The 26,383-nt window shown below is 36.5% G+C and overlaps 6 protein-coding genes across 9 annotated transcripts; 4 read left to right on the forward strand and 2 right to left on the reverse strand.

Annotated features, from left to right (window-relative positions):
- Positions 1-1,463: 1,463 nt before the first annotated feature.
- LOC114530626 lies at positions 1,464-4,084 on the forward strand. The gene has a single exon (XM_028552219.1). It carries the CDS (start codon positions 1,889-1,891, stop codon positions 2,819-2,821), a length of 933 nt encoding a protein of 310 aa, XP_028408020.1. The 5' UTR covers positions 1,464-1,888; the 3' UTR covers positions 2,822-4,084.
- Positions 4,085-6,623: 2,539 nt separating this feature from the next.
- On the reverse strand, positions 6,624-10,565 carry LOC114530521. The gene is made up of 4 exons (XM_028552085.1): positions 10,426-10,565; positions 8,595-9,756; positions 7,656-7,993; positions 6,624-7,337 (listed from the first exon to the last, which is right to left on the reverse strand). The coding sequence occupies exons 2-4, from the start codon at positions 9,697-9,699 to the stop codon at positions 6,906-6,908; spliced, it is 1,875 nt and encodes a 624-aa protein (XP_028407886.1). The 5' UTR covers positions 9,700-9,756; positions 10,426-10,565; the 3' UTR covers positions 6,624-6,905.
- A 784-nt stretch (positions 10,566-11,349) lies between these two features.
- LOC114530520 (U6 snRNA-associated Sm-like protein LSm8) lies at positions 11,350-12,825 on the forward strand. Of its 2 annotated transcripts, XM_028552083.1 has the most exons (4): positions 11,350-11,415; positions 11,690-11,730; positions 11,822-11,949; positions 12,038-12,825. In XM_028552083.1, exons 1-4 carry the CDS (start codon positions 11,358-11,360, stop codon positions 12,126-12,128), a joined length of 318 nt encoding a protein of 105 aa, XP_028407884.1. In that variant the 5' UTR covers positions 11,350-11,357; the 3' UTR covers positions 12,129-12,825. The 2 variants fall into 2 exon arrangements, with proteins under 2 accessions (XP_028407884.1, XP_028407883.1); XM_028552082.1 differs by lacking the exon at positions 11,350-11,415 and having other exon boundaries at positions 11,438-11,730.
- Positions 12,826-12,905: 80 nt separating this feature from the next.
- Positions 12,906-19,667, reverse strand: LOC114530517 (octopamine receptor beta-1R-like). Of its 3 annotated transcripts, none has more exons than XM_028552077.1 (2): positions 19,587-19,667; positions 12,906-14,379 (listed from the first exon to the last, which is right to left on the reverse strand). In XM_028552077.1, exon 2 carries the CDS (start codon positions 14,285-14,287, stop codon positions 13,169-13,171), a length of 1,119 nt encoding a protein of 372 aa, XP_028407878.1. In that variant the 5' UTR covers positions 14,288-14,379; positions 19,587-19,667; the 3' UTR covers positions 12,906-13,168. The 3 variants fall into 3 exon arrangements, with proteins under 3 accessions (XP_028407878.1, XP_028407880.1, XP_028407879.1); XM_028552079.1 differs by lacking the exon at positions 19,587-19,667 and adding an exon at positions 18,737-18,781; XM_028552078.1 differs by lacking the exon at positions 19,587-19,667 and adding an exon at positions 15,656-15,710.
- On the forward strand, positions 17,367-18,917 carry LOC114530518 (putative deoxyribonuclease TATDN2). The gene has a single exon (XM_028552080.1). It carries the CDS (start codon positions 17,367-17,369, stop codon positions 18,435-18,437), a length of 1,071 nt encoding a protein of 356 aa, XP_028407881.1. The 3' UTR covers positions 18,438-18,917.
- On the forward strand, positions 18,993-22,173 carry LOC114530519 (ADP-ribosylation factor-like protein 8B). The gene is made up of 7 exons (XM_028552081.1): positions 18,993-19,177; positions 19,280-19,360; positions 19,851-19,924; positions 20,108-20,201; positions 20,573-20,640; positions 21,037-21,107; positions 21,315-22,173. Exons 1-7 carry the CDS (start codon positions 19,055-19,057, stop codon positions 21,359-21,361), a joined length of 558 nt encoding a protein of 185 aa, XP_028407882.1. The 5' UTR covers positions 18,993-19,054; the 3' UTR covers positions 21,362-22,173.
- The last annotated feature ends 4,210 nt before the right edge of the window (positions 22,174-26,383 follow it).

Below are 26,383 nucleotides of genomic sequence, written 5' to 3' on the forward strand. Positions count from 1 at the left end.
TATAGCACGGAATTCTTGTGGTCTTCAGTTTAAACTGAAATTTGATCATATCCTATATATTTTAAACATGAAAAGATAAGTGCTTGAAGAATAAAATAATAATGCTTGTTTGGCTTTGTTATTCAACAAATTTTGTTGAACAAACTTCTTTTGTTTTAAGTGATTTGAACATGACTCTGAACGACAGGGTGCATCTCAAATATTGCACCTGTCAGTTCTGCGCACGCGACGAGAAGATAATGTATATATGTATATATATATTTTGATATTTTACTACACATGTGTAGTTTAGCTATATATTTTTTTTATATACGTATGTATAATTAGAAATAATTGATAGTTATGTAGGGCAGAAGGTTTCTCAAACGTATATAGCTAGTTCGCTGAAGTTCGTGTTACCTTATTATTCTTGAAGGGCCTAATTCCACGGGCGCTTTTTCTCCGCGAAATGCGAAACATTTCGCCTTTTTCCTTTGAATTTCGACCACTTGAATAATTATTTCTGGTACATTGCTCACAATTCAAAAGAAGCAGGCGAAATATCTCGCATTTCGCTTGAAAACTTAGCGCGTGGAATTAGGGTTTAACCGCGGTTTTTGTTCGGTTATTTCTGGGCAGTTCTGTATGCTATAGTGCATGTTAGCAACTGCACTTGTTGGAAGAGGAACTGCAAGGAAATCAAATTCACTGTATTTGGAACATGTATGCTGGCAAACTTGATGTTCTATAATCTATATACGATATAACCCTGACGTTCTATTTCATACCCTGATACCCCATAATGCATGCATGAACTAGACGGCGATCAAAGTTGGACAGGAATCTCGTCTGTAAGAGAAACTCGTCTTAAATTCGCATTTAATTATCAACACGGTCATGCATCGCGGAATTGCAGCTAAATATTAAAATTAAATAAACAAAATTATTATCGTAAATCCCGTAATGATTACGTACACTATCTCGGGAAATAGTGAGTTTTGTTTTCCCTCGAATCTCATTCAGACTCTTGGGAGAACAAAACTCCCTATTTCCCTCGGGAGGATACATAAAGTGTATAATTATTATCTACCCTATGCATATTAAGATGGGTTTTTACTATCAACTTTCTCGTCTAACTAATGCCAAATATTTAGGCCGAAGTGGAGTGAAAGTAACAAAGCATCACCTGCTGGGCTAACAACAATAAGTGTAGGCAAAGTATGTCGAAAAAAAATTAATTTCGGATAAGAGTTACAAACTATTCTTTTGCCATGCATGGTGCGGTTTTTCTCGGCAGAATGCGATACATCGAAGGGTCACAAAGAATGATAGCATTTTATAGTCAAATTTAATCCTATTACAGGCCTTATTAACATATGTTTACAAAGCGAATGTTTAGTCATGCACGAAATTTGTAAGTCTATATATACACAGCTACACATGCATGCATGCATCGTCAATGACCTCACTATAGGCTGCCTGAATATAAACAAGCATATATATAGTCACAGTAACGTACGTCAAAAAAGACATTACTGCTTATGCATATAAACTATTGCATTTAAAATTGTATAGTACCGGCTAGTCGAGTTTACGAATCTGAACGTCGCCTGGTTGATGTCGTGTCTCCATATTGGCTTTTATATATGTCAGCAGACGGATGTTTTTGATCCATCTCAGTTCTTGAACGCGTTTATTTTTGTTCATGTATAGCCTAATAGAAACCCGTATAGAGTGAGTAAAGGGATATCTGGTAGAAACCTGCAATAACCACTGACTAAAGTCATCAGAGAAGAAAAAACCAAGGAACCGTCTCATTCATTCGAACAGCGGTTTGTGTACAACTAGATCACAAAACACGTCAGAGACAGAGTACTTCTTTATAATCATCATTTTTGCGGGTGATCAAATGCACGAAGTGAGATTTATGAAGATCAATACTGCTGAAAATCAAAGAAAGTCTCAGAAAATAAAGTGGTACTCTATTCATACATGGTTTCTCCGTGTGTTCCTAACTGCTCTGGCATTATCCTACGTTAATGTAGCCAACTGGATCTGCTGGAAAGACCATCGCAATAAGATTAAGTGTTCTATATTCGGTACATGTATGCTGGTAACCTTGGTGTTCTATGTGAAACTGAACGTCGATACCCATAACACACATGAACTAGACAGCGATCAAAGCCCGCATTTTCCATGCAACAGAACGCCAGAACAAGCACAAGAGCTACGGGATCTCTTTCATGACGTACGCGATATCCTAAACGAAATGAGCATAAGACCTTTTTTAATTTACGGTTCAGTTTGGGGTGCATATCGCGCAAAAGCTCCTTTGGCTTGGGATTACGACATTGATTTAGCAATTATAGGCGACGAAACATACTCACAAATCCCCAAAGCGGAATTTCTCAAGCCGTTTCGAGAGCGAGGAATAGAAGTTTACGACATGACTTGGATGTCTAGTTGTTATTATTTCACCCGTGGCAAGTTTGCACAGGTTGACATCGATATATTTTATAATTTCCATGGATTGATGCAAAGATCAGGGTTAATAACATGGCTTTTGTATTATAATTATAAAAAATATCATAGTTTTCCTGAGTGGATGGTCGAAAAACCGTTGCCTAAGATGCAATTCATTGATGTTCAAATAGAAGTCCCGCGAGGCGGTATGGAAATACTAAAGTATTTATACCCGAATGATTGGGAAAGGCCGTTTACCCCTGCTGCTTGTAAAGTGAATAATGTTAAAGAAAAAAGAGTTGAACCACAAAGTAGAATTTTTGTAAATGAAAGTGGAAAAGAGGATCGAAAAGAAAAGAATAGTATTCCTTCAAAATAGAGAATCAAATGGCGTCATTTATATATAGATCATATCATAATAACATCGTCATAATCTTATTTACATAAACTATTTATCATATCAACTATTCATGATATTTTGTGTTGGTATTTATATCAACAACGCGTAGATAAACGTTTTCCATTTTTTCTAAATGCAATTTATTATTAAATACCTTAAATAGTAAATGTAGTGAATTATAGTAAGTGTTACTTGGTTTCCCTATGGCGCCTCGCACGGCTTATTTCGTTCACGCAGTGTATATGCATGGCATTTCGTACAAGCATGAACCGAGTTATGCAGCCTGCCTGTAGGGTAATTAAATTGCTAACTGTTGTGATTTGAAGGCAAACGCACATAATCCTAGCTTAACTCTAACAGATAGCTATATATTACTAAAATTTCATCAGTATATATGATAACCTATCGCTATGCATCGCTAAATACTGCATGTGATATAATTATTCTAGAAGACGTCTAGATCTCCAAATATTTGCTTGCAGTCCTTCATGCATGCATGTATGAACTTTGCGTAGGTGGTAAAAATATCGTTGTAGCAACAACATAGCCATATAATATCTCTTTCATAGCTTTTATTGTCAAAATTGTAAAGAGGTACTCTGACTCTGTAAAGCGAATTTCCGTTCGTGCATGGCGCGCCCAATGGCAAAGACAATGCTGGTGTGCGATATAAACTGGTAATGGTATTGTAAAATTACACACGACAGCAAATTCCTCTTAATAATTCCTCCTGAACATTCCTTTTCGCTCATTTTCTGTGTAATAATTGACGTAGGCGCACTTGCCGTGATGGTAAGAGCAAGAGCAAGTTCTTCATTTAATTGGTCGCATGAAATTTGACAGGTGGTTATAAGAAATTTAAAACAATACGTAGTTTGCATCTGTACTTTGAAAAATCTGTACGGTATAATGGTATATTCAATTCACCATGTTAGGCTGCCTTTACATCCGGTATATCATTTCATGCTGCTTTCGATCGCAGTGTCATTGTTCTTCACATTTGATGTGTGTTGTTTTTTAAACTTTAGTAATTTCCATGACGGTTGGGCATGTACAGTTGGAGTTGGACTGATTTGAATTTAAATTGACTATAATAGCGAAAATGATTGCTATTATATTGGCTTATTGCTGTCAGAAATAGTTTAAAATGAAGCGAGGTTTACTGGACTGGGAAACATACTGTAAGACATTTGATGTTTGCACCTGCTGCGATCTATTTTGTCAGTACTCAACTTGTATTAGATAAACAAACATATATATATTGTTCATGTTAAACTCGTGTAACGTGAGAGTCATGAGCATGTGATTAGGGGTTCTTCACATGAGCTCGGCTATACCGAGATTTAACGAGGTGTAAAATGGTTTTGATTTTTGAAGTATTAAAATAAAATCTTTTTGAAACAGAACAATCACATGCTATCTGAGTATGATTACACGACTACCAGAATCGTGTCATTCAACTCATTTCAATACCTCAAAGTCCATTTTACGCCTCGTTAAATCCAGTGAGCTATATATCAATTTCCCCCATCTTTGGCTTCACTTTTAGCAACCAAGTTACTACTCTATAATCCATATATATATATATATATATATGAACTGGAACGATAACTCCATTGATTTGATCTCTCATGCATTCTGGCGATTAGAAAAGTGTGTTTTTGAGCAAATATTTGCAAGAAATGTATAGTACTGGCGTTCGTTCTTGCATCCAAAGGCTCCAAGTTTTCTGAATATTGTTCGAGGTTTTCGACATGCAATAAGCGCAATAACGTGAGAGGCAGCATCTCAGTAAATTTTCGACTGTTTTACTGAGTCACTGACGTCCCCGCTATAATTAACTCCCAACTGCAATTAAGATATTGTATAAAAACATTTTTTTTTCGTTCACGAAACTTGCTTTTCACTAATGATGAAGCGTGCATGGATGTTTGTTTTAAGCCATCTTGCTCATGCATTTTTTGTACGAAAAATGATTGATCCCGTTTTCCACCAGGCGTGTTCTTTTCTTGCTGGTAAAACTGAGTAAGAAGCAATGGCTCTGACCTTGTCTACTATTTTTACCCCTGTTGTGAAACTGTGCCGAAAAATAATGGCAGTATTATAATGGGCATCAGAGTCAGCGCAGAAACATTTTGCGGATTGGATGAAGTCACTTGTAGAGTCCTTGCAGACATTAAAAATTCACCGGATACGGGTATATATATCTGCAGAATATAACTGATTTTACATGATTGACTATTTCATGCAGGGGTCACACTACGATCTGAAAAAATCCAAACCTTTTCGTGTTACATTTAGTATGATATTTGTCAACCAGCCTATTTCTTCCACTTCATGAAAATTTTCAATAAGACTTTTCTAGCCGGTTTTGATGAACTAAAACTAGTACGTGCTTTTTACTAAATATTTTGTCAAACGGAAATAATGCTTGCATGGTTCGTTCATATATTATCCGGCTATGTGTATATCTGACCACGCGCATACCAGTTTTCAGACCCTTCAGATCAGAAAGCATTCTAAGTCACTTTGTCTTTGGGTGATCAAATTGGGTTGCTATTAAACTGAGACATTACTGAAGTCAGTAGTTGATGTAGGCCTATACGGCATTAGGTGACTGTAGCAAGTTTGCCGTCAATGCCGTGTATATACGTAATTTTAGCCAAGCATTGATTTTCCTATACTAATAGAGCGCTCTAGTCTCCCTATTTCATTTCTCGAAGAGCCCCGTAATCCATTTATAATATATTGGACAGTAACATTATCGCGATTTTTAAGTATATTAGAGGAATATATAAACTAGCCAAGTTGTTGTTAAACAATTAACAATGTAAAATACCTGCACTCCGTCACCTCTATATGTGATAATGTTACTGTGTCGGCTGATGTTGAATATAAATATAATCCCTGCATCTATTCGTCAAAGAACAGTCACACTTCTGACCCTTTTAGGCTTTTACCAAGCAAAAATTTTCCATTTTAAGAAGCGGTTATATGGATTTGACTTACAATTGCAAATGTCAGCTTGCCAGACAACAAAAATTATTGCAAATAAGTCACCTTTAATCTGTTATGCAGTGGCCTGATTTGATGGCGTGAGGAATTAGCCAATGAAATTCAGTTTAGGTATTATGCAAAGTTATTCGTTTATAATCCACAGTGCTATATCATGCAGTTATGCACGTGATCATAATTATTTAGCATATCTGAATGCTAATTTACCATGCCTGCTGCAGGAGGCTTCGTTCTTTAGAAAGCATAGAAAACGGCATAATCCAATTGGACGAAAGCTTCCGAGCACTGCGACATGTCCCCTGCGATGAATTGCAATGGAAGTTCCGTGTTAGTCTGAATAAGATGAGAGGTACCAATTACCAAATGTATGAAAGATTTAAATGAAAATGAACTTTTCAATTACACGATCAAAAAAAATTTCTTTATGCACTTCATGCAATTCACAACACGTATGTTTTTCCTGCAACGAGTTGGCGCGACTAGATCCAAATTTGAATGGTGGAATACATGGCTTATTGTTCTTCTCAAGTATGATCTATGAATATACAACCCTATGATGAGACACTTAGTTTTGACCGGATTGACTCATCGACAAATTGGTTGGTATGGCACAAATTTCCAAGGCAGAGGAAAATCCTTCCTGAGTGATTTCAACTACACCATGCCAGTGTTCTAGGTCTTTTGCTACCAAAACAGCCTGTTCAGTTTTCAGTTTTGCTACGTTCTTGTTCAGTTTATATGACAAAAACTTTTACTGAGCAACAAACAAATGAGAAAATTTATAATTTTTTTTATAGTTATAATATAATGTAATTTTATACAGTAAAACAACATCAAATCAGTGTATGTATGTAAGAGTTTTTGACTAAATAGCAATGAAAAAAGGTGAAAGTTTCTTAAGACGAATAAGGCAAACTTAAGCAAGTCAATCAACTTTGTGGCTACAAAGGTGTTGTCCTAGCTGTTTTTTTAGGACCTCCGTCATATGTTGGATCTGTATATATAATGTATATATTTTCCTTTGTGGAATAATAATTGTGAGAGTTATCTATTGCCACTTGTAACAACCGCCATAACCCGATATTTCTTCCCATTTTAAAACAGTAGTGGTGTGCTTTGTTTTCTTGCAACCAGGGGAATCTTTGGACCTCTGCTGACAGCACACCCACCGCCCAGCTAAGATCGTTCCCCCCATAAAATACGCGCCGTGCTCTTTACATCCATCTTGTGAATTATCATCAAACTCCGCCCCACACCTACCACACTTCGAATACCGCGACGTTCCCTGGTTCTGGTGAATCCAATACAGAGCGTTTTCAAGCATTTCACGCCTCGCGTGTACTTCCTCTGTGACGTCATCCTCCAGGACTTTCGTGGGCCCTCGCGAGGAGTAGGCTCGGATGAATTCGGAAATGCGGTTAATTCGTGGGATGCCATCATCTTTTATTCCCGCGTCGGAGATAGACCTCATTTCGAAAACCTGATTTTTTGGAAGAAAAAATCAAGGTGTGACTCTTATTCATTAAAAAGTGAACTAGCCTTTTTGAAATTAAAAATTAATTCCAGAAGATGGAAAGCTCTCAATTTTGAGGTTTGTCAACCGTTTTTATCCCAATTAAGACCTTTAGTGAACCAATATATCTTTTTGCCTAATTTTACCTAATATTTGACAGCGACCAATTCGTATCATAAACAGTCCTTAGTGGAATAGATGGAAATTCTTATGTGTCCGTTATTATTAAGTTGGTGGGATAGTGGCATTCGGACTAATTAGTGATTAATATAAAGACTAGATTACCTTGGAGCGAGCAACGACATCAGATATCCATGGCAGCAGTGAGAGCTTGGGTTCTACTTTTATAAATATGATAGGTTTTCCTCTAGAGAGAGCATACTTTAATTCTAAGCAGCAATTCAGTGACTGTTGATATTTTGCTGTGAGGAAACAAATGATTGTCGTTGAGCACTCGACGGCGTTTGCCATGGCCTCGTAAATATTTCCTTGCATCCCTCCCCAAATATCCATCCACACTTCCAAATTGCGCATGTGCAGATCCATGTAAAAATCTCGTACAAAATCTTGTATAGACCACTGGTACGAACACATAGCTTCAAATTTGCGCCTCAGAGGGACACCTGGAGATAATGCACACATTAGCTCGTGCTTGGGATTGGATTTAAGACACTACATTTTATTCGTGTTTTATGGTTGGAACCCAGTCCTTTAACGCGATATACGGCACATGAATTTAACCTTGACATACGATGTGATTAGCTGTGGAGTCGCCAGCTTGATAAGTGGGGTGCATGACATAATCACGTATTCGTGTTTTAAAACATTCATTTCTTTTCGAATTGATTGTTTTCACGTTCTGTGAATATGAATATACTGAATTTGTCCACACCCCACTTATCGATGCTGGCGACGCCACTGATGATTAGGGTGCCTTCCAATCCAGTATATTCATTAAACGGATTAAAGATAAGATCGAAGAGAAAAAATCATGATCCAAAATGGCAGTATATGCACCCGACAAATGTGAGATGGGCTTGGACAAGTTTCAACGTCCATGGCAGAGTACCCTGGGTATGACGTGGGGACGTTTCTCATATGCCGTGTGGATTTGATTTGGTTTTTCCCAAGAATGGCTACGATGTTTGTTTATGTCAAGCTGTGGCTGAACTAACAATTATGGGAAAATATGAGGGACATACACATCACAAACATGAAATATACCTCGGTGATCGAACAAAGGCTTCGGAGGAACGAAGGACATGCGAGTGACCTCGTGATGTATGTAATTAAATACCAAATCTTTTTTTGTATCCACAGTTAGCTCTTTTACAGCACTTTCGACCTCAGCAACTTTACTTTCCTGTGGTCTCGGTTTTGGTGGCCAGGTGTCGAGTTTCTTCTTACAATCCTCAAGTTGTAATTCCAAGGCTTGTATCTCCTTCGTTTCTCGCTCCTCCTCGCTAGCGTGTGGTTGCAAGAATGCTTCGACGGCGAAGCGAAAGTCGTTGATAAGTGAGCTATCGTAGAACTTCTTGTATGCCTTTTCCCGATTGGGCATATCATAGTACAGCTTTCCAGCAATGGCTAACGCCAGCCAACCGGTGGCCTGGTACTTAGAGGCTCCGATCACCGGAACAATTTTCTTTCGGTAGAGTCTTGCAGTTTCATAACTCTTCTGACTTGCGGTCGAGGTCTGATATTCAGGTGAAAGAACGGCAACGAAAACTTGGCAGGTCGAAATTGCCTTATCATTGCCTGCATTTTGGGAGGGATTTATATACGACGCAGTTGAGCCTAAAACCGATTTTATCAGTTCGGCAACATGGGCCGCATCATTTTGATACGAAATTAAGACTCCGCCTGATTTACTTGCAGTTTGGGACAGGTTTGGCGTCGAGCTCGAATGAATGATTTCTGGTTTGGGTATCTCGGTACTCCACGCTTTCGATTCCAGCTCTTTTTCCAAAATTTTGAGGGAGTTTGAAAAATCATCGGTGAAATCAATTACGGTTGTTCCTGCAACGGCAATGGCCCCAATTGCGCCCGAGGGTTTGTAGTTACTCTGAGCCAAAATTGTGACGATCGGTTTGCGGATCGTTTTTGCGTAGTTGGCCAACTCCTGACAATATGCATCGCGCTGGTAGCGCACCGAGCCCACGACGACAAACATCGCACACCAGCGGACTGCTTCTTCGCGCACAGCCAAGGACTGAGGGGAGCTCTCGTCGATAACGATGACATCATACTCGGTACCAGACAGGGCGGCGGAGATTTTAGTACATATGGGCTTGTATTGTGAGTGTGTGGAGAGAATTATTCCCTTCATTTTTAAGTCAGCTGTGATCTTTATATTTGGGACTTGAATTTTCTTCGAAGACTAAACCTATTTACGAAAAATCGTATTTTACTAATATTTGTAGCTAATCCGTGTAGTTTTATCAGCATAGAGCTTCGTTTTTCACACGGACACAGTTTTAGAGGGTTCATTGTCAGTCAGGGGTTGACCGGACAGAAACTGTCACAAGTAAGGGACTGCGATTCATTAGATATTATTGCTCAATCAATGGATCTCTCAATACACAATAATTCGGATGCATATAGATATTGATACAAATCATACAATCGATTATCGATATCTCATTGACTTTGATATGGTACGATTGTCGTACAGACCGAAGCACACGACAAAATCTCACAAGCTGGCCACAAGCATGTGATTTTCACAAGTTTGCAGTGCGAACACAAATTGTTGTTAGCAAGCAGCCTATGAATAGAGTTCATATGTAACAACTTGTTTGCAAACTTGATACAATCAGTCAATGTCAAAGCGGTAAGTCACAGCAAACACGGTAGTTTTTTCAGTAAGCGGATCTGCAGATCTTTAATTCCAACTACATCATTCTACATAACATGTACAGGATAATGAAAATTTTCACTGAACAGTAATACAAATAATTTCCTAGACTCCCGGCTAGAGGTGTCTTATGTATTCCCAGTATACTCACGACAATGCGGCAGTTACGAAATAAGACTAAGTAGGAGCAATACTTACCAAAACACAAGAAGGTAAATTATATAGTAATAAGACTGAACAGCAGAGAACGGCTTGTCTATTTTCTCTTGTTGATGGCTTGATGCTGCAGAAATAATTGGACGCTTTCGTTGCTACAATAAAACAAGTAATATTCATAAATAATGTTAATTTGGCAATCGCTTGCCGCCTGTAACACTAATATATATGCAAATGTAAGCGAAACAGTATCGTTCCAAATAATCATTATTTCAAGGTAAAGTTTTTCCTCGAAAATATAATCAAACTCAATTTCAAATCAACACAGATTTGAACGGTTAATAAATTTGTCTAATCGTCTGCTATCGCGTTTCATTAAAGTTAGACTGGGAAAAGGATTCTCAGTCATGTACTACCAGTGGAGGCCAGTCATACAATTTACCCACAGTATCCTACCAGTCTTTACCCCGCGAGCAGAGCCTTATTTTCGTTTCTTTTTTTCGTTTCTAAAGGAACCTGGCTTTGTTTGACTTAAGTCCACTTCAGTACAATGTACGACGTATAGAATATGGCATGCCAAGGCTCTATCACTATCACCAGTATCAGAGTTTCTAGATCTACCAGGGTCTATTAATATTCCTCAAACTAACAAACCCGAACAAGCTGGAACAGATTTCATGGACAGGAAGTGTTTAAAAAACAAATAATTTTATTTTTCTTTAATTAAGACATGGTCATGTTTCCCTGGAATTATTCCATATTCTATTAAGAGAAGAACAGGATCGCACTCTTGTTAAAACCTTTCTCCACCCATTAAAAAGAGTTTCTTCGAAACATGTAAAACGAAAAGCAAAATTACTAAATGTAAAGCTCCCCCAAAGTCCCACTCCCGAATCCCGATCTTTACAGCCAATAAAAAGCAAAACATATATTGCCGCCAATGAAGTTGATAACGAAGATCACGAAGTTCATTCATGACAGTGGAAGTACGAACTTCAAAGATGGCGTCCACTTTGGAATCGTATGTTGGTCGTATCCTTTAATTTACAGTTAAAACGTTTACATTTTTGTAAATAATCAAACAATAACATAAAATCGGTGTGTAAAGGAAGTAATTGCTCAAATGTTAGATGTCCCAAAGGAGTATACGAAGTAATATGTTCTGTGCTATAGCTGAAGCTTGTTGGTTTTAATCACATGGCTTGGCTTAGAATTGGCTCACAGCCTTACATCACCCCATATCCAGCGTCCAGAGCATATATCACACTGCATTTTCTTGTGAATTCCTTGATAGTTTATAATATAGATACAGTAGCAGTTGTAACTCAGGATGGTCGAATGATTGTGGTATGTAAAACTCTATTCAAGGACTTTTATCCTGTATAAAAATCAAATCTCTAATTCTGTACATATTTCTTTGCTTCAATGCATTTCAAAGGGATTGTTAAAAGGTTTTGACCAAACAATCAATTTGATATTGGATGAAAGCCATGAACGAGTATTTTCGTCAACAAGTGGAGTCGAACAAGTTGTCCTAGGACTTTACATCATTCGTGGAGACAACATGTAAGTTTACCCTGACTATTTCCAAACTTGTTGTCACTAATTACTATTTAAAATGCAGCTTATTAAAAATATTGCAACTGTCATTCAGTGCAGTAATTGGTGAGATTGATGATGATACAGATTCAAGTCTTGATATGGCCAACATAAGAGCTGATCCACTTAATCCTGTTGTCTACTAATCTAATGGCAAGACAAGTTTATTGACACAGAAGGAAATTCAAAAGGCTTGAATGAGGATCCCAAAGTAATATGGTGATAGTAATTGTGATACCCATGCATGAACAACAAATTTGGCTAATCTTACATCCTCATTGCATAATAGTGTGTAGCAGTACTTAGTAATCACAAGCACATTGCTTCTTAATTATAACTACATACTATTTGCAGCATGCAAGAGGAATACAAACAGTATTTTTATTATTTGATTGTTTGATGCTACTCTGAGTTGAACCAAATGTGCAAGGCTAAAAATACTTGTCTTCATTGAGAACCTATGTGGCAAACAAGGTCGTCAACAGTTCTAAAATCTGTGATGCTCCAAAATATTTCCTGCTCAGTTCAACACAGAGTAACTGCATGGTTCATAAAGCAAGTTTGTCTTCATTTTCGGGACAGCTCAAATAGGATTTTGTCTTCTCCTGTGTATATATCTCTATATCACCTACTGTATGTTTGCCTGCACCTCATGCAGTATGTGAGCTTGCATCATATGCTGTAATGTATATAAAGAATGCATGACGCTGTTGAACTTCTGATACGGGTGTGAATAAGCCCTACTTTCAGTTTAGTGTAGTCTTGTAGGCACGATCTTGCAAAATTAAGTTTATTTATTAACCAGGTAGATTGGGATTATTACATATATGCTGTACAAGTTTATTTCGTGTCTCATAGTTTGCGTATTTCATAATATGTTATATACACGTATACAGATTATTAACGTGACAAAGCCAGACCCTTTTCCAGTTCTCCCCAGAGTTGGGTCTCCGCCTGCGTTTTCCACTCAGCAAGTGGCAAAGAAACCTAAGCGTTAATACTCGGTATAACAGATTTGAAACTCTAACGGGGATATTTAAAAAAAGATTCATGAATCGTGGCGTTTTATATTGTTTATACAATCTGTGATATTCTGACTGCGTATCTTAATTTGAAATCAAGGTCGTCCGTGAGATTAAACCTGCTTTATTAATTTCTTTTAACATATCCTTGAGTTTTTCTCAGATCATACGCATATTGACCCCATTCTGCCTTCAGTGGTTGTTAAATCTTGTTCCTCTTTCGTTGTCTTCCAAGAGAGGACGCAATTTTTCATTTGCACGAACCAACTCTTAAGTGCCTCTCTAAAATCCTTCTTTATGAGAGAATAAAGCAAAGGGTTTATTACAGACGTGGAGGAGCGAGCGAACGCCGGCCAACGACCGCCAACGGGTTTGTAGTGTTTTGGAGAGACCGAGAGAATTAGGATCTGGGCATACCAGGACGACCAGGTGATGGTGAAGACTAAGAACATGGTAAGAAAAATCAACACAGGTTTGCGTTCTAACTTGTACACCTGGTTTGTTCGGTTTTCTGCCGTCTCTTTACTGTCATTGTCGCTGGTATCACAAGTCCTTAATGAAGAATCCACCATTTCCATTAATTCTGAATCTCGCCTGTTGTGTCTCGATATTTCACGCAAAATCCTTTTAAAACTGTACGTCATGATGACAAGCGGAATTAGAAAGAACAGAGTGACCGTAAATAATGTGTACGCGAATTCGAAGCGAAGCAGCTTTGAATTGTGTAATCCTGGTGGTTGTTTCAAATGATTATAGTCGTCTACCAAACCTGCCCAAGACAAAGAGATGACCGAGTTACAAGTTGATACGAACCACACAAAGACAAGAGTTTTGATAATGCGCGTTTTTGTAACCAAACTGTGGTATCGTAATGGGGACAGGATGCAGATGTGGCGTTCCAATGTCACCGCGAGGATGTGCAACATTGTCGACACGGCGATGAAACGGTACATTACCATGGATGTCAAGCGTAAAGATTGTTCCTGGACGTGTATATTGACTAGGATCTGAAGTGGAATGACGACTAATCCATTTAACATGTCCGACCATGCTAAACTTGCGAGGATCGTGTTTGTTTTTGTACGAAGACTGTCGTGGGTGACATAGAGAATAATCACCATCAAATTGACAAGAAATATCAATGCTGCTAACAAGCTTAACAACAAAATATACCCTTCAGTATAACGATCATTGATCACTGAATTTTCTTGGGAAGCATTGGAAATGTTGTGCACACCATGATTTGCCATCCTTAATGCTATGCACGGATTATCCCGCATCATAAATTTATTTGCGGAATGACACTATTAATCCCTTTGTTTTCGCCTTCTCAACTGAACTGCGGGCATCTGCCATGTTCAGCAAATAATTGTATCTAAAATTAAAGATCGGATTCTGATTACCCTTCAATTATCTTGCAGTCCATATAGATTATAATTTAATATGGCACATTGCATGCTTTTTTTTCCGTTTGTTTTACATTAGTTATTTATAAATGTAAGTTATGTAGAGTTTTATCTAGAAACGTATTTTTCATTGGTCTTGCCAACAGAAAACCAGATCAATTACACATTATAAGAATGATCTGTGTACACACCCGCCCACTGCGACGCCAAAACTTCTGAAGGTTTTAGCCGCTTATACATGCACCTCTAATTTAAAATATGAATATATAAACGTCTCATCGGAAGAATTAATTCATGTTGTCGATAATAATTTTGATCATATCATGTTGAAGTATATTGGGACTCAACAAGACCAAAATAGATGAATGAAGATTGTTACAGGATGGAGCAGAACAGAACAATTCTATGCGTTTTTTTGAATTCATTTGTTATTAATGGTTAGTGAATATAGAAAGGCAAAGTAAAATGAATGTTGCCGGGATTCGGAGAACCTCGTAGTTCTTTCTCTTCTATTAATGATTTATCAACTGACTATGATGTCATTGATGTAACGATTTAACCGAAAAGAACAATAGACGAGATATGGAGAAGAAAGTGGGAATGAAAGAAGAAAATTGGAGATGGATACAATATATTTATTTGACTTATTTTATGAATAAAAAAATAATGTCAGTAATGTGTAGAAACATTTTGAAGAACGCAATTCATTGCATGTGTCATTGTCGTTTAATTAATGGCCGCATGATGACAGCTAGCTACATGTGATAGGACGCAATTACAAGTATTAGAAGTCGAACGATAATTGCTTTCCTTCAGTCAGAATATGTGGTTTCTATTCACTATTCAATAAGTAATCCTACGGTAGAGGCGTAGTCAGGAGACATGTAAATGATAAGAAATTTACTATTATATGCCTGGCTATGTTCCATATTTCCAACTACCATGCCCGGTCGATAATTTCGGATAATATAAAGGGAAACAAATTCCGAAGAATAAAGCCATCTTGAAACTCAAGATATGAATAAAACAATTATGAAAGGCGAATATACGAATGAGTGTAAATTTCGAGGTCATCATTCATCAGACAGAATGAATTGATTTGAAATTTACACTCACGCATATATTCTTCTTTCTAGTTTTATTCATAATCATATCTTGAATTTCAAGATGGCTTTATTCTTCGGAATTTGTTTCAGTTTTTAGCACTGATTGCCAACTGACAGTCATGATTACTGCAGTACTCACTCAAGAGTCCGATGGTCCAAATCCAATGCACTGGCTGTGGGAATGTGATTAAGGCGTCGAATAAACACCAACGAGAAGAAGTCTCATAGTAGGCTAGCTATACGTATTATACTGAACGATTGTGTAATGCTTTCTAAAGCACCTTTCGCAATTTATTATTTTAGATTTATATAAATAAATCATAGTAATATATCTCTACTAGACAGTGAACAACGATGACAACTGCAGTTACATTAACAAGTATTAATATATGCACACTGCTATCAAGTGTCTGCTATAAGCTTATCTACTCCGTTTCCTCATGGTTTCGTATGCATGCAATCTGCTCTTAGACTTAGATGTGAACTTTAAACTATAATATAATGCAAGATATCATGTTTACGTCTTCAGTTGACCCTTCAGTGTTGCTGTTAGCGTGCATTGTCTATTTTCGTCGGTTGCTTTCGTGAGCGACTGTTTGCATAAAAATTAGCGTCAAAACCATATCTTTAGTTCAGATGACGTTTACTTTATCAAGCGGATTGTTTTGAATCATGACCATATATCATCCTAATACGACGTGTGACAAACACTCACTGATAGTCACTGACAGTCAAATACCATAGAGTGGCTATATACTAGTATATACTAGAGTGTGTTTGTATAAATTGCGGCATGTTATGATTGCGGAGTCTCATTCAGAAAGGCATGTTTTTTTTGCTCAGTACTTGCTTAATAAAAAAACTTACAATGCTGAATGCTATCATTATAAAGTAGGTTGCAAAGCATTACATTTATAGAAATGAAAAAAAATAAGCAGGAAGAAAAGACCGAAATTGCATGGCTATCCGGAGTGAGGCTGATAGTTGACTTTGCGTCACAGCGTTAATCTAGCTTGATAATGACCTTTTACTTAGTTTGGTTTACCAAATTTGAAAAACGAAATGTTTTTTGAAAATAAGTATTGGTGACATTGAAGGCTGATTGATTGAGTATCAAATCCAGCTTTCTTGTGATTTCCGAAAATCAAAGAAAAAATTAACGAAGGTTTTATTATTACTATATCATTACTTTTTTATCATTACTTTTAACCATTACATAATTGGATTGCCATTCGGCAAACAAATGAACTTAAATATGCCAGTTCACTATAGAATGCTCCTATACCCGAGGTATCCTCTGTCATTCCATGGGAGTTCTCAGTTTATCATTAGTACAATATAATATAGATATGTTGAACGGCAGGGTGTGTTTTAGAAAATCATTAATATAGGAATAAGCGTGCAAATTGGTAATGTAAAGACTTGGGACTGTTGCAAGGGGTTTAAACGTTTGGAGTGTCCGTGGGACATAGAAAAGAGGGCCTAGAAAATGTCTGTCTCTCTCTCTCTCTATATATATGATTTTATTTCTATTTCCCGCATTTTGGCGAACACTGAAAAATCCATTTTGGCGGAGCGAGGTTTGTTCAGTATAGTAACATTACTTTCCGTTGAGCATCATTGCGGGAGACCAAAAGCTATCACTAGGAAGGGAGAAGAAGCGAGCAGGGAGGATTTTCTCCCTCTCCCCAGTTATTTAGATAAAAAAGACAGGGTAATGAACGGATAGGTTTTTTAAAATGAGGGAGCAGCGTAGGAGACTGAGCAGTTTTGAAAAGAAATTAAGAAAACAATATCCCGGGATAAGGTTTTCAAATTAAGTGGAAACACTGAATTCAGGTGGTTACAATATGGATGGTATAAAGTGTTTTTCTTGTGGTAAAGAAGGGCATATAAAGAAAGAGTGTCCGGAAATTAAAGCTAAAAAACTTGCAAAAATCAAGTGTTTTAACTGTGGACGACATGGGCATATTGCCAAAGAGTGTAAAGAGGAATGTTCCGCACCATCCGGCAATTTGGCGACAACTTCGTCAATGGCTATGTCAACGAGTTTCTCAACAGTGAACGGTTTATATTCATGTTTCAATGCAAATGAAGTCCATGTACCTGAATCTGCTGTGAAATACATTGATTCTCACTGTCATTTGAACTACGTGTTCGATAAGAATCGACATCGTGAAGGATTTGATAGCTTTAAGCACAAGTTCAATTTTCCAGAAAATTTTAGTGGATGCATTACAAGTTTTTGTGATCCAGCCTCGTTTTCATGTCTTGGGATTTGTGATGATTTGTTAGCTCACGATCAGGTTTGGGCTGCATTTGGCTTTCATCCACACAATGCTAAGTATTACAATGATCATTTGGAATACAAGCTTTGTGAGAGATTACAGCATCCAAAAGCAGTTGCTTTGGGCGAAATTGGACTTGATTATTCTGTCCGAATTCAGTCTGAGGTTGAAGTGCAGAAGGCAGTGTTTCTAAGACAGGTTAGGCTTGCCGAAGTTTGGAAGAAGCCACTTGTTATACATTGTCGTGAAGCTGAGAATGATGTTTTTGACATACTTTCATCAAATTTACCAAACAATTGGAAGATTCATTTGCATTGCTATACTGGTAGCTATGAGATTGCATCAAAGTTTCTCAACTATTTCCCTAATCTATACCTGGGGATCAGTGGTGTGGTCACTTTTCCAAAGGCATCACAAGTTCATAGTGTTGTTTACAATGCACCTATTGAGAGGATGATCCTTGAAACTGATGCACCTTATCTGGTGCCAAGCTGTTTTGGAAGAGATACAAGACTGAGTCATCCTGGAATGATACCTTTTATTGCTAAGGAGGTAGCTAACATAAAAAACATGCATTTGGATCAAGTACTTAAACATGCATTGGCAAACACAAAAGGTGTTTATGATCTATAAGGGAAGAGGCATAACTTTCACACAGCAGAGATTGTGAGCAACCCCTGATATGAGCGACCAAAGCTCTTTGAAAGAGGCTTAGTGCATGAATTGTCCACATTTTAACTAGACCTTTGAATTGTAGACATTTTATGTTTTTTTACACACATTGCATCATGAGTCAGAAAATAACTCTACTCTTGCAAACTGATGGAATTGTATATATTTTATTCATCAGATAGTTTAAAGACTTTGTAGCTTTTATAGATTCAGTAATGCCACTTCAAAATTATGTAGTTGTTTTAACTAAAAGTACTTACGATAAGATTTTATATGCAGCTGTTGCAGCACTTCTTTAAAATATATCCTTCTTTAATAGCATATGTAGAATTGTCTGTAAAGGTATTTTCTAATTTGTAAAATATGAAAAACCAATGTACAAGTCATAAACATCTTGTGCGACTGTTCACCGTCACCGGAAGGTGAAAACGACGGTAATACATGGTACAAAATCTTTATCTGACATGAAGTATTGTAATAACCATCTATCCTTGCAGGCTCGAATTCAAAGATCACATGATTTTCAATATATCTCTTGTCTTGCACGAATTATCGATTTCATACAAAGTTTTGTCAAGATGATGTCCTTTTTTCAGCGCATTTTGGACTGGTTTCGCAGTCTGTTTTGGAAAGAAGAGATGGAGCTGACATTAGTCGGTCTCCAGTACTCTGGAAAGACGACTTTTGTGAACGTTATTGCTGTATGAATGTTCTCAAATGTTTTGGTTTTTCTTTTGGAATATTCTAGTTTCAACATATTATTAAATTGCAAGTTGTTTATTGTTTCTGTTGCTCTTTTGCAGTCAGGGCAGTACAACGAGGACATGATACCGACCGTTGGTTTTAATATGAGAAAAATATCTAAAGGCAACGTAACAATAAAGGTAGTATATATACGGTTAATAAAAATATATTATTGGAAGATACTAAGGCCTGTTGATATTTAACTCGAATTAGTTGTGTTTTCACTATTGCCGTTTAATAGGTAAAATGTTTGCTGGTGCTGTGTGTGTCACCACCCAACATCTGAATTGTTTTATAAATTAGAAGTTGACAACTTGACTGGAGAGTGTTAGCATAGCTATTATATTGTTAAGAAGGTTGAAATACCTCATGAAATAGGTCCAAGGAATAATCCAATGTCATCTCTTGTCCTTATAATCCCTAATGACAAACCTTGCAATAAAAGAGGTCCAGATTGTGGCAAATGTGACACTTGATATAGTCGCCTAGATGCATTCCAGTTTGGTTTTAGCTAGCTATGAAGTGTTTGATTTCATTCCTGACTATTTCATCACTATTTCACGATTTTATTATTTTCAGGGCCCATATGAATTTTTGTGCACCTAAATATCATACCAAAATATTTTTTAGGTGTGGGATATTGGTGGGCAACCACGTTTCAGAAGTATGTGGGAGCGATATTGTCGAGGTGTCAACTGTATTGTGTAAGTTAAAGGATAATTAATGCTTGACTTCAGCCCTATCTCAATTTTTTTACTTAGAATTCAAAGATGATGACTGGCTAATAGGCTAAAAATTATTTCAGGTTTCCTCACACACTACCTGGAGCTAGGATTTTACTCTGTGTGATATGTTTAATTAACTTATGTTAATAATTCTGTTTGTAGATACATGGTAGATGCTGCTGACCATGACAAATTTGCTGCAGCAAAAAATGAACTTCATAATTTACTGGATAAACCACAGCTTTCTGGAATTCCTGTAAAATCCTCTTTCTTACAAATAGTGTAGATTATACAAACATTTTCCTAAACTTCTAGTTACCTAAATGTCTATAATCAGGATATCAAACAGCCTATTTCAAAGTTTTGTTCTACAAATTTTTGTCATGTAGGAAAAGATGGCCAAATTGCCAAATACATTGAAAGTCATAATTTCCATATTGAGACATTTAAATTTCAACCATTTTTCCTAATTATGATTTTCTTTTTGTCAAAGATCTAGCAATGTTAGTTTACAAAGTAGTTTGCAAAGATGCTTGGGCCACAAATTAGTTTCAGTGAAAGTCATCTTTCCTAAATTTTCTGAAAACTTTGACTTCTGACATTTCTTTCTTCTGACTTATTCCCTAGGTACTTGTGCTAGGCAACAAACGTGATTTATCTAATGCAATAGATGAGAAAGATCTAATAGAAAAGTTGTAAGTATTGATTTACTTTGTCTAAAAGGTTAAGTATAACAAAATATTGAATTCTCAGTGATTGTCTTACAGTATAATGTATAAACAGGAACATCTTTGTTTCTTTAGTATTAATTTATTATCTTATGATTTTAAGTTACGTGTTCCCAATTGCATCTCTAGATTTTTAGTATTGAATAGTTGCATATTTAGTGAACAGAATATTGAATTTAAACCCTATATTAGCAAAAGATGCAGTTGCCATTGACTAAAATGATTGACCAGTAAGATGTCATGATGCATTCAGGTGCATTCCTAGTCATTGTGCCCTGCCAATTTACTGGGGTTACACAGTGAGGTACTAAAATTGCTTCCTGATATATACTCAGATAATAGGTTGATTTGCATATCTTCCAGAAATCTTTCATCAGTTCAAGATCGGGAGATTTGTTGCTATTCCATATCATGTAAGGAGAAACAAAATATAGGTAAGTAAATTATGTTATTTTGGGGGTTGTAAATAATGTACTATAACTGCTACAAATTTCACAATTTCTTCAGAAGAAGGTATGTTACTTTTATGAAATTTAAAAGTTGCTCACGCATTCCTTCCTGGTTTGGTACTACCACAAGTATATTTTCCAAATAGAATTCTAGGGCCCTATTTTATGTCGTATGTCCCTTTTATTTTGCAGATATAACTTTGCAATGGTTGATGAATCACTCAAAATCAAAAAGTTAGAAAATTTTGTTTAAATTTGAAGAAAAAATAGAAATGGATGGCAGTGTGATTACTAGGGATCTTTCTCGATACGTCAAGAATCGCAACAGTGGCAATCGACTTTTTTACTTTTAGGCCGGCACACAGCATACGCAAATTATCAATGCAGCGCAATTTTTCAGTTTTATAAGCAAAAAAATATTCTGATTAAATATTTTATAAAAATCACATTCATAAAAAATACGCTTGCTAAAAATATTCAAAATTTTTGCGCTGTATTGACAATTCCTATTTGTAGTGTGTTGGCCTTGAAACATACATAGTGCTTTGTAAAGTCGCTGTCGTTGCTAGACAAATTCAAAGTTGAACGCGTTGCTTTACAATGGCTATATCATGATATAATGAGTATGCGAAAGGTTTTGATTTGTAGAATTAATGAAATCATATGATTGTCGTAAATGTGCTAGTATAAAAATTTAGAATTTTAATTGCTAGGCAAGTCACAACTAAAGGATTTATGATTCGTGATCTTCGACTTCTAAAGTGTCCCATGCAAAAGAATGAATTCTTACATTTTTTCTCCATTAAGAATATTTCAGAAGTATTGATTTTAATCAAATTTATGATAACCCTGCCATGGACTTTCTCCCAATGGCATTGTTAGCCTTGTAATACTGTAGTTCAAATTGCGATATAAGTATCTATATTTGTATATTAACATTAAGTTCGTAACTACCACTAACATTTGCATACAACTGCTATTGTATTTGTAGATTCACAAACAACTTTACTTAGAGGAATGAATAAAGTGATGATTAATGACTTGATTAATGGTATATTATTTTGTTTTGCAAAATATTTACCTGGTGTAAAATATTTATTCACAGATAGGGTTGCGAAAATGCTGTAATGTTGCTCTAAAATTACTCACCACGCCCATGGCCAAGACTAATATAACCGTAAAATGTCTTATAGGTCTGCGTGGTAAAAATTATAAGTTACGAGATTTTTGTTTTATAGCTGTAATGTAACTGCAACTTTAAACTTTAAATGCAAATTGTACCTTGGTCGAAAATGTGATGCGAGGGTTGAATGCGGTGAAGAAGAAAGGTACTGCCTATATACCTTCTATCTTACGTCTGGGCCTCTTCCTATCTCTCCAGGTCCCGTTGCCGTTTTCCCCTGTGGATAGTGCATATTGACCAGGTTTGACTACAGGCTTTGATTACGAAGAAAAGGCCCCAAAAATTGCAATCTGTCGAAGTTTACATCAATGTTAAAATAACTCATCGCCGCAACAATTTAAAGCTAAGCTTTTAATTACAGCAAGAATATTTTTTATGTTTCATATTCGTAATGAACTGGTGTTGAACTGGTTGCTATATTCTTGGTTGGATTGTCTAACTTTCTAATTAAACAACTGCAAGATCTATAATAAGACAGAGATATAAACATAAACATAATTTACGAGAAAATTTCATTCTGGCTTATGTATATAAATTACCTGGCTGTTCACATGAATCGCGGTAATATATAAAATATAGACTGTTCACATGATCCAGATGTTGAAATTAAACGATGCGTTCAGTGCATATGATTTCTTTTATATCTCTATTCTCCTCTAATTCGCTACAATCCAACTGCATAGGAATAATTCATATCAATTACACACACTATGCAAAGTTATATTGAATTTATATATTGAATTGTTCACTATTGATATTGTATTAATGTAAAATTATGTCCCACGGACACGCCCAATGAAAACAGACACACCCAATGATGAAAATGGTTGACTTGAACAAAAACGATAACTATATTATATACAAATTATGTTAAAAAAATTTATGTACTTTGCCTATATAGGATAACCAGAACTCTATATATATAACTTAGGTTGTCCCTATAAAATGTCCCTGTTTCCTTAAAGTGATTTTTGTTGCTCGGAATAAACCCATTAATTAACCAAATTAATAAAATTGTTTAACACTCGCGTTCTCTAATATTTTGTCAAAAACATCGAGCTTCCATTGAGAAGGCCTTCATAATTGTTTTCCTTAATTTTGAGAATGTTGAATCGTAATTTTCTTTTGCTAAAATACTAAACTATCTGCGTAGGTTTTGCAGTCAGTGTCATTTTTACTCCAACTCCCTTTCTTCTCTTTCTCTCATCGCCTCACTTTTGCTTCGCCTTTCGGCTTCTTTTTTCTATCCGCTAGTTCAAGCCACTTGCTTCTCGGTTTTCGTTTTTTCAGCCTGTTCGTTTGCTTCTTTTTGCATTGCCTTACTATTGCTTTCAGTCGTCGTAACGTGTGAATGAGCCTATTCCATTTCCCCCCTTGGTTTTTCATCTTCATTTTCTCTATCTCAGTACATTGCCTTACTATTGCTTTAAGTCGTCGTATTGTACCAATTACGAGCCTTTTCCATCTCATTCTACGATTTTTCAGCCTAATAATTCTCTTTTTCTTGCGCCGCCCTGCCACAGCAATAAGACGATGACCTTTCCTTTTCGGTTTTTCGTGTTTGGTCCTTCGCAATCCTTCATTCACGCGTTTCCTTGCTAATGCTTTGACTCCTTGTATTTTACAAAAAAGCCATTGCCTTATCTCTTTCTGAGTTTTCAGTCCGTTGAGTTTTTCTTTCAGGCGTCGCTTTGCTCTTGATTTAACTCTTTGTATCTCACGAATTAGCCACTGTCGTATCTTTCTTTGTGCTTCCAACCTGTTCCTTCTTAACCTAACGCCGCGTTTCTTTGCCATTGTTCTGAATTTTTGTATCCTAATAATAAGCCAGTGTTTTGTGTTTCTTTGCGGTTTCAGTTTTTCCATTCTCTCTTTCCTGCGTCTTCTCGCCATTGATCTAAGTGGATTCCGTTTGCTCTTAAGTAATTGCTTCTTCCTCTTCCTTCTTTTCAAAATACGTTGTGGTTTCGAACTGGCTGGTTTTGGTTGTCTTGTGTGCGTTGTGTGTTGTTTTTCATGTTGGACTGGAGACAGATCGTCTCTGTTGGAATTCTCCGAAAACGAAATTTGTTCGCCAACGGTGTCGTTTTCCCTTGTTGCATCGGTTCCATTAGATGTTTGGTTGCAACTATCGGAACTACTCTTCTCACTGATTGGCAAAGAGTAGACAAAAGCGACGGAGAAAAGTATAATCACTAGCGAAAAATTTAATAATTCCGCCATGTTGGTGCCAGGAAAACACCGCCAAGACTGACAATCTTGTCTGAATGACGGAATTTCTGGAGTTCTTTGAATATACATTAACATATCTTTTGTACTCCTTATGATTACTGGTAACGAACTGGTGCTAAAACCTTATTTTCATATGTCGCCGACAGTACGCGATGCATGTATTTTCGGTGGCCGATGACGAAGAAGATTGACTTTATTCTTTAAATAACAAAGCACTCGCATGCAGAACTAAAATGTCAAAACAATTCCTGCGACTAAAATTCACGTTTGTCAATTTTTTGGTGGATGTTAAGCAAGTTACAGTTATTAATATTAATAGCAGTCTTCTTTTGAAATCGGTCGACGTAATATATTTATTTTATCCGTTAAATAATCATTGTTAAATCAGATGAGTTGCAAGTGCATGAAATTATCCCAAACCGTTATTAGACGTTGATGATTCAATACATAATATATTTTGGGGCTGGTTATAATTGAAATTTTCTGTTTTATCACTCGAAAGCCAAGCTTTACTAAGAAAAAATTTTCTTATCCTCTAATTCATATTCTTGTTTGAATATGAACCGGTACAAATATCCCTGGTTCACTGGTTGTCTGTTTTAGATAGCCTCATTTAAAAAAATTCAAACTTTCAATTGCGACAGATGAACTGCTAAATTTAAGTATGATTTCTTTTCAAATCTTTTTCTGATCGTATGTAAGGCCAGGTTTAGACGCTGAACTTCTCATGTGCCGAAACTGATATTAATGAGCTAAAATTTAAGCCATTTTCATTCGTTTCGGCACATATAAAGTTCGATTTCTGAAAGGCGGGCCTAAGAGTTTCACATTACCATTGCCGTCTCTTCCCAGACTCCCCTCGGTGAAAAGCAACATCTTCACTCAATGATTAGCTACATATAGTATAGAATAACAACACATGTCATTAAATTAATGTTGGTATTTCGATTATTCCAGTTCGATAGAGTGAAATATCAGATTTGAAATGCCAGCATGCATGTTAACCAGGTCTTACTTAGTCTTAGGCTTTCATTACTAAATTTTACAAAAAGAGGAACTTGCTTTTATGTTTGCCATCAGCCGTCAATGTTTACATTTTATTCCCATATATATATGTTCCAGTTTTGGCAGTTTTGCTATTTGTGAGGCTCGTTTAATGATAACATGCAGTTTTGCGATGTTTCCTTTAAAACAGGTAGCAATGCCCATTCTGAAAAATGGAAGACTTTAGAGAAAGTGTTAAAAGAGTCAGTAATCGTTTCCTCAAATCTGTGAAGGACAGTAATAATGGTGATAAATAACTCAGTATAATAATTTATATGGAGTCGGGTAATTTCCCATGATTTTAAAATGAAAACGAAGATATATATACGGAATCAAAATGGCTCAACGACAGGGAAAAATGTGCCCATTTTAGTGTGAACGGAGCTTTAAGGTTTCACTTCTCAGAATCAAAAGCAAATTCAGGGGGGGGGGTTGACGAATATCTAATAATTCTCTCCATGTTTCAATTTTAATTTTACCATGTTTCAAAAGATCATTTCAGGAACTTTTTAAATCAAATGTTCGATTTGTGGCCATGTGTTTAGGCGAAACAGAAAGAAAAAATCGGGCCACAAAAAAGTTTAGCACACAAAGGAACTTAGAATTTTTAACTGTCTAACTTGTTGTGATTACGCGAATCTGCGGTACTGTGTAACTAGGGCCTTAATTAAAACCTGGCCTTGAATTCACTGTGTTGCCGGGTTATGATAGTTTAAAACAAAACATATTACCATATTTGGAGATTGCTTTTTATCTTTGCGGTGCATCTCGTTTCGTAGTACAGGTACATTGAGCTCATTAG

This window comes from Dendronephthya gigantea, unplaced genomic scaffold (genome assembly GCF_004324835.1).
Source record: "Dendronephthya gigantea isolate DGI-Jeju-01 unplaced genomic scaffold, DenGig_1.0 000064F, whole genome shotgun sequence".
NCBI classification, from domain to species: domain Eukaryota; kingdom Metazoa; phylum Cnidaria; class Anthozoa; order Malacalcyonacea; family Nephtheidae; genus Dendronephthya; species Dendronephthya gigantea.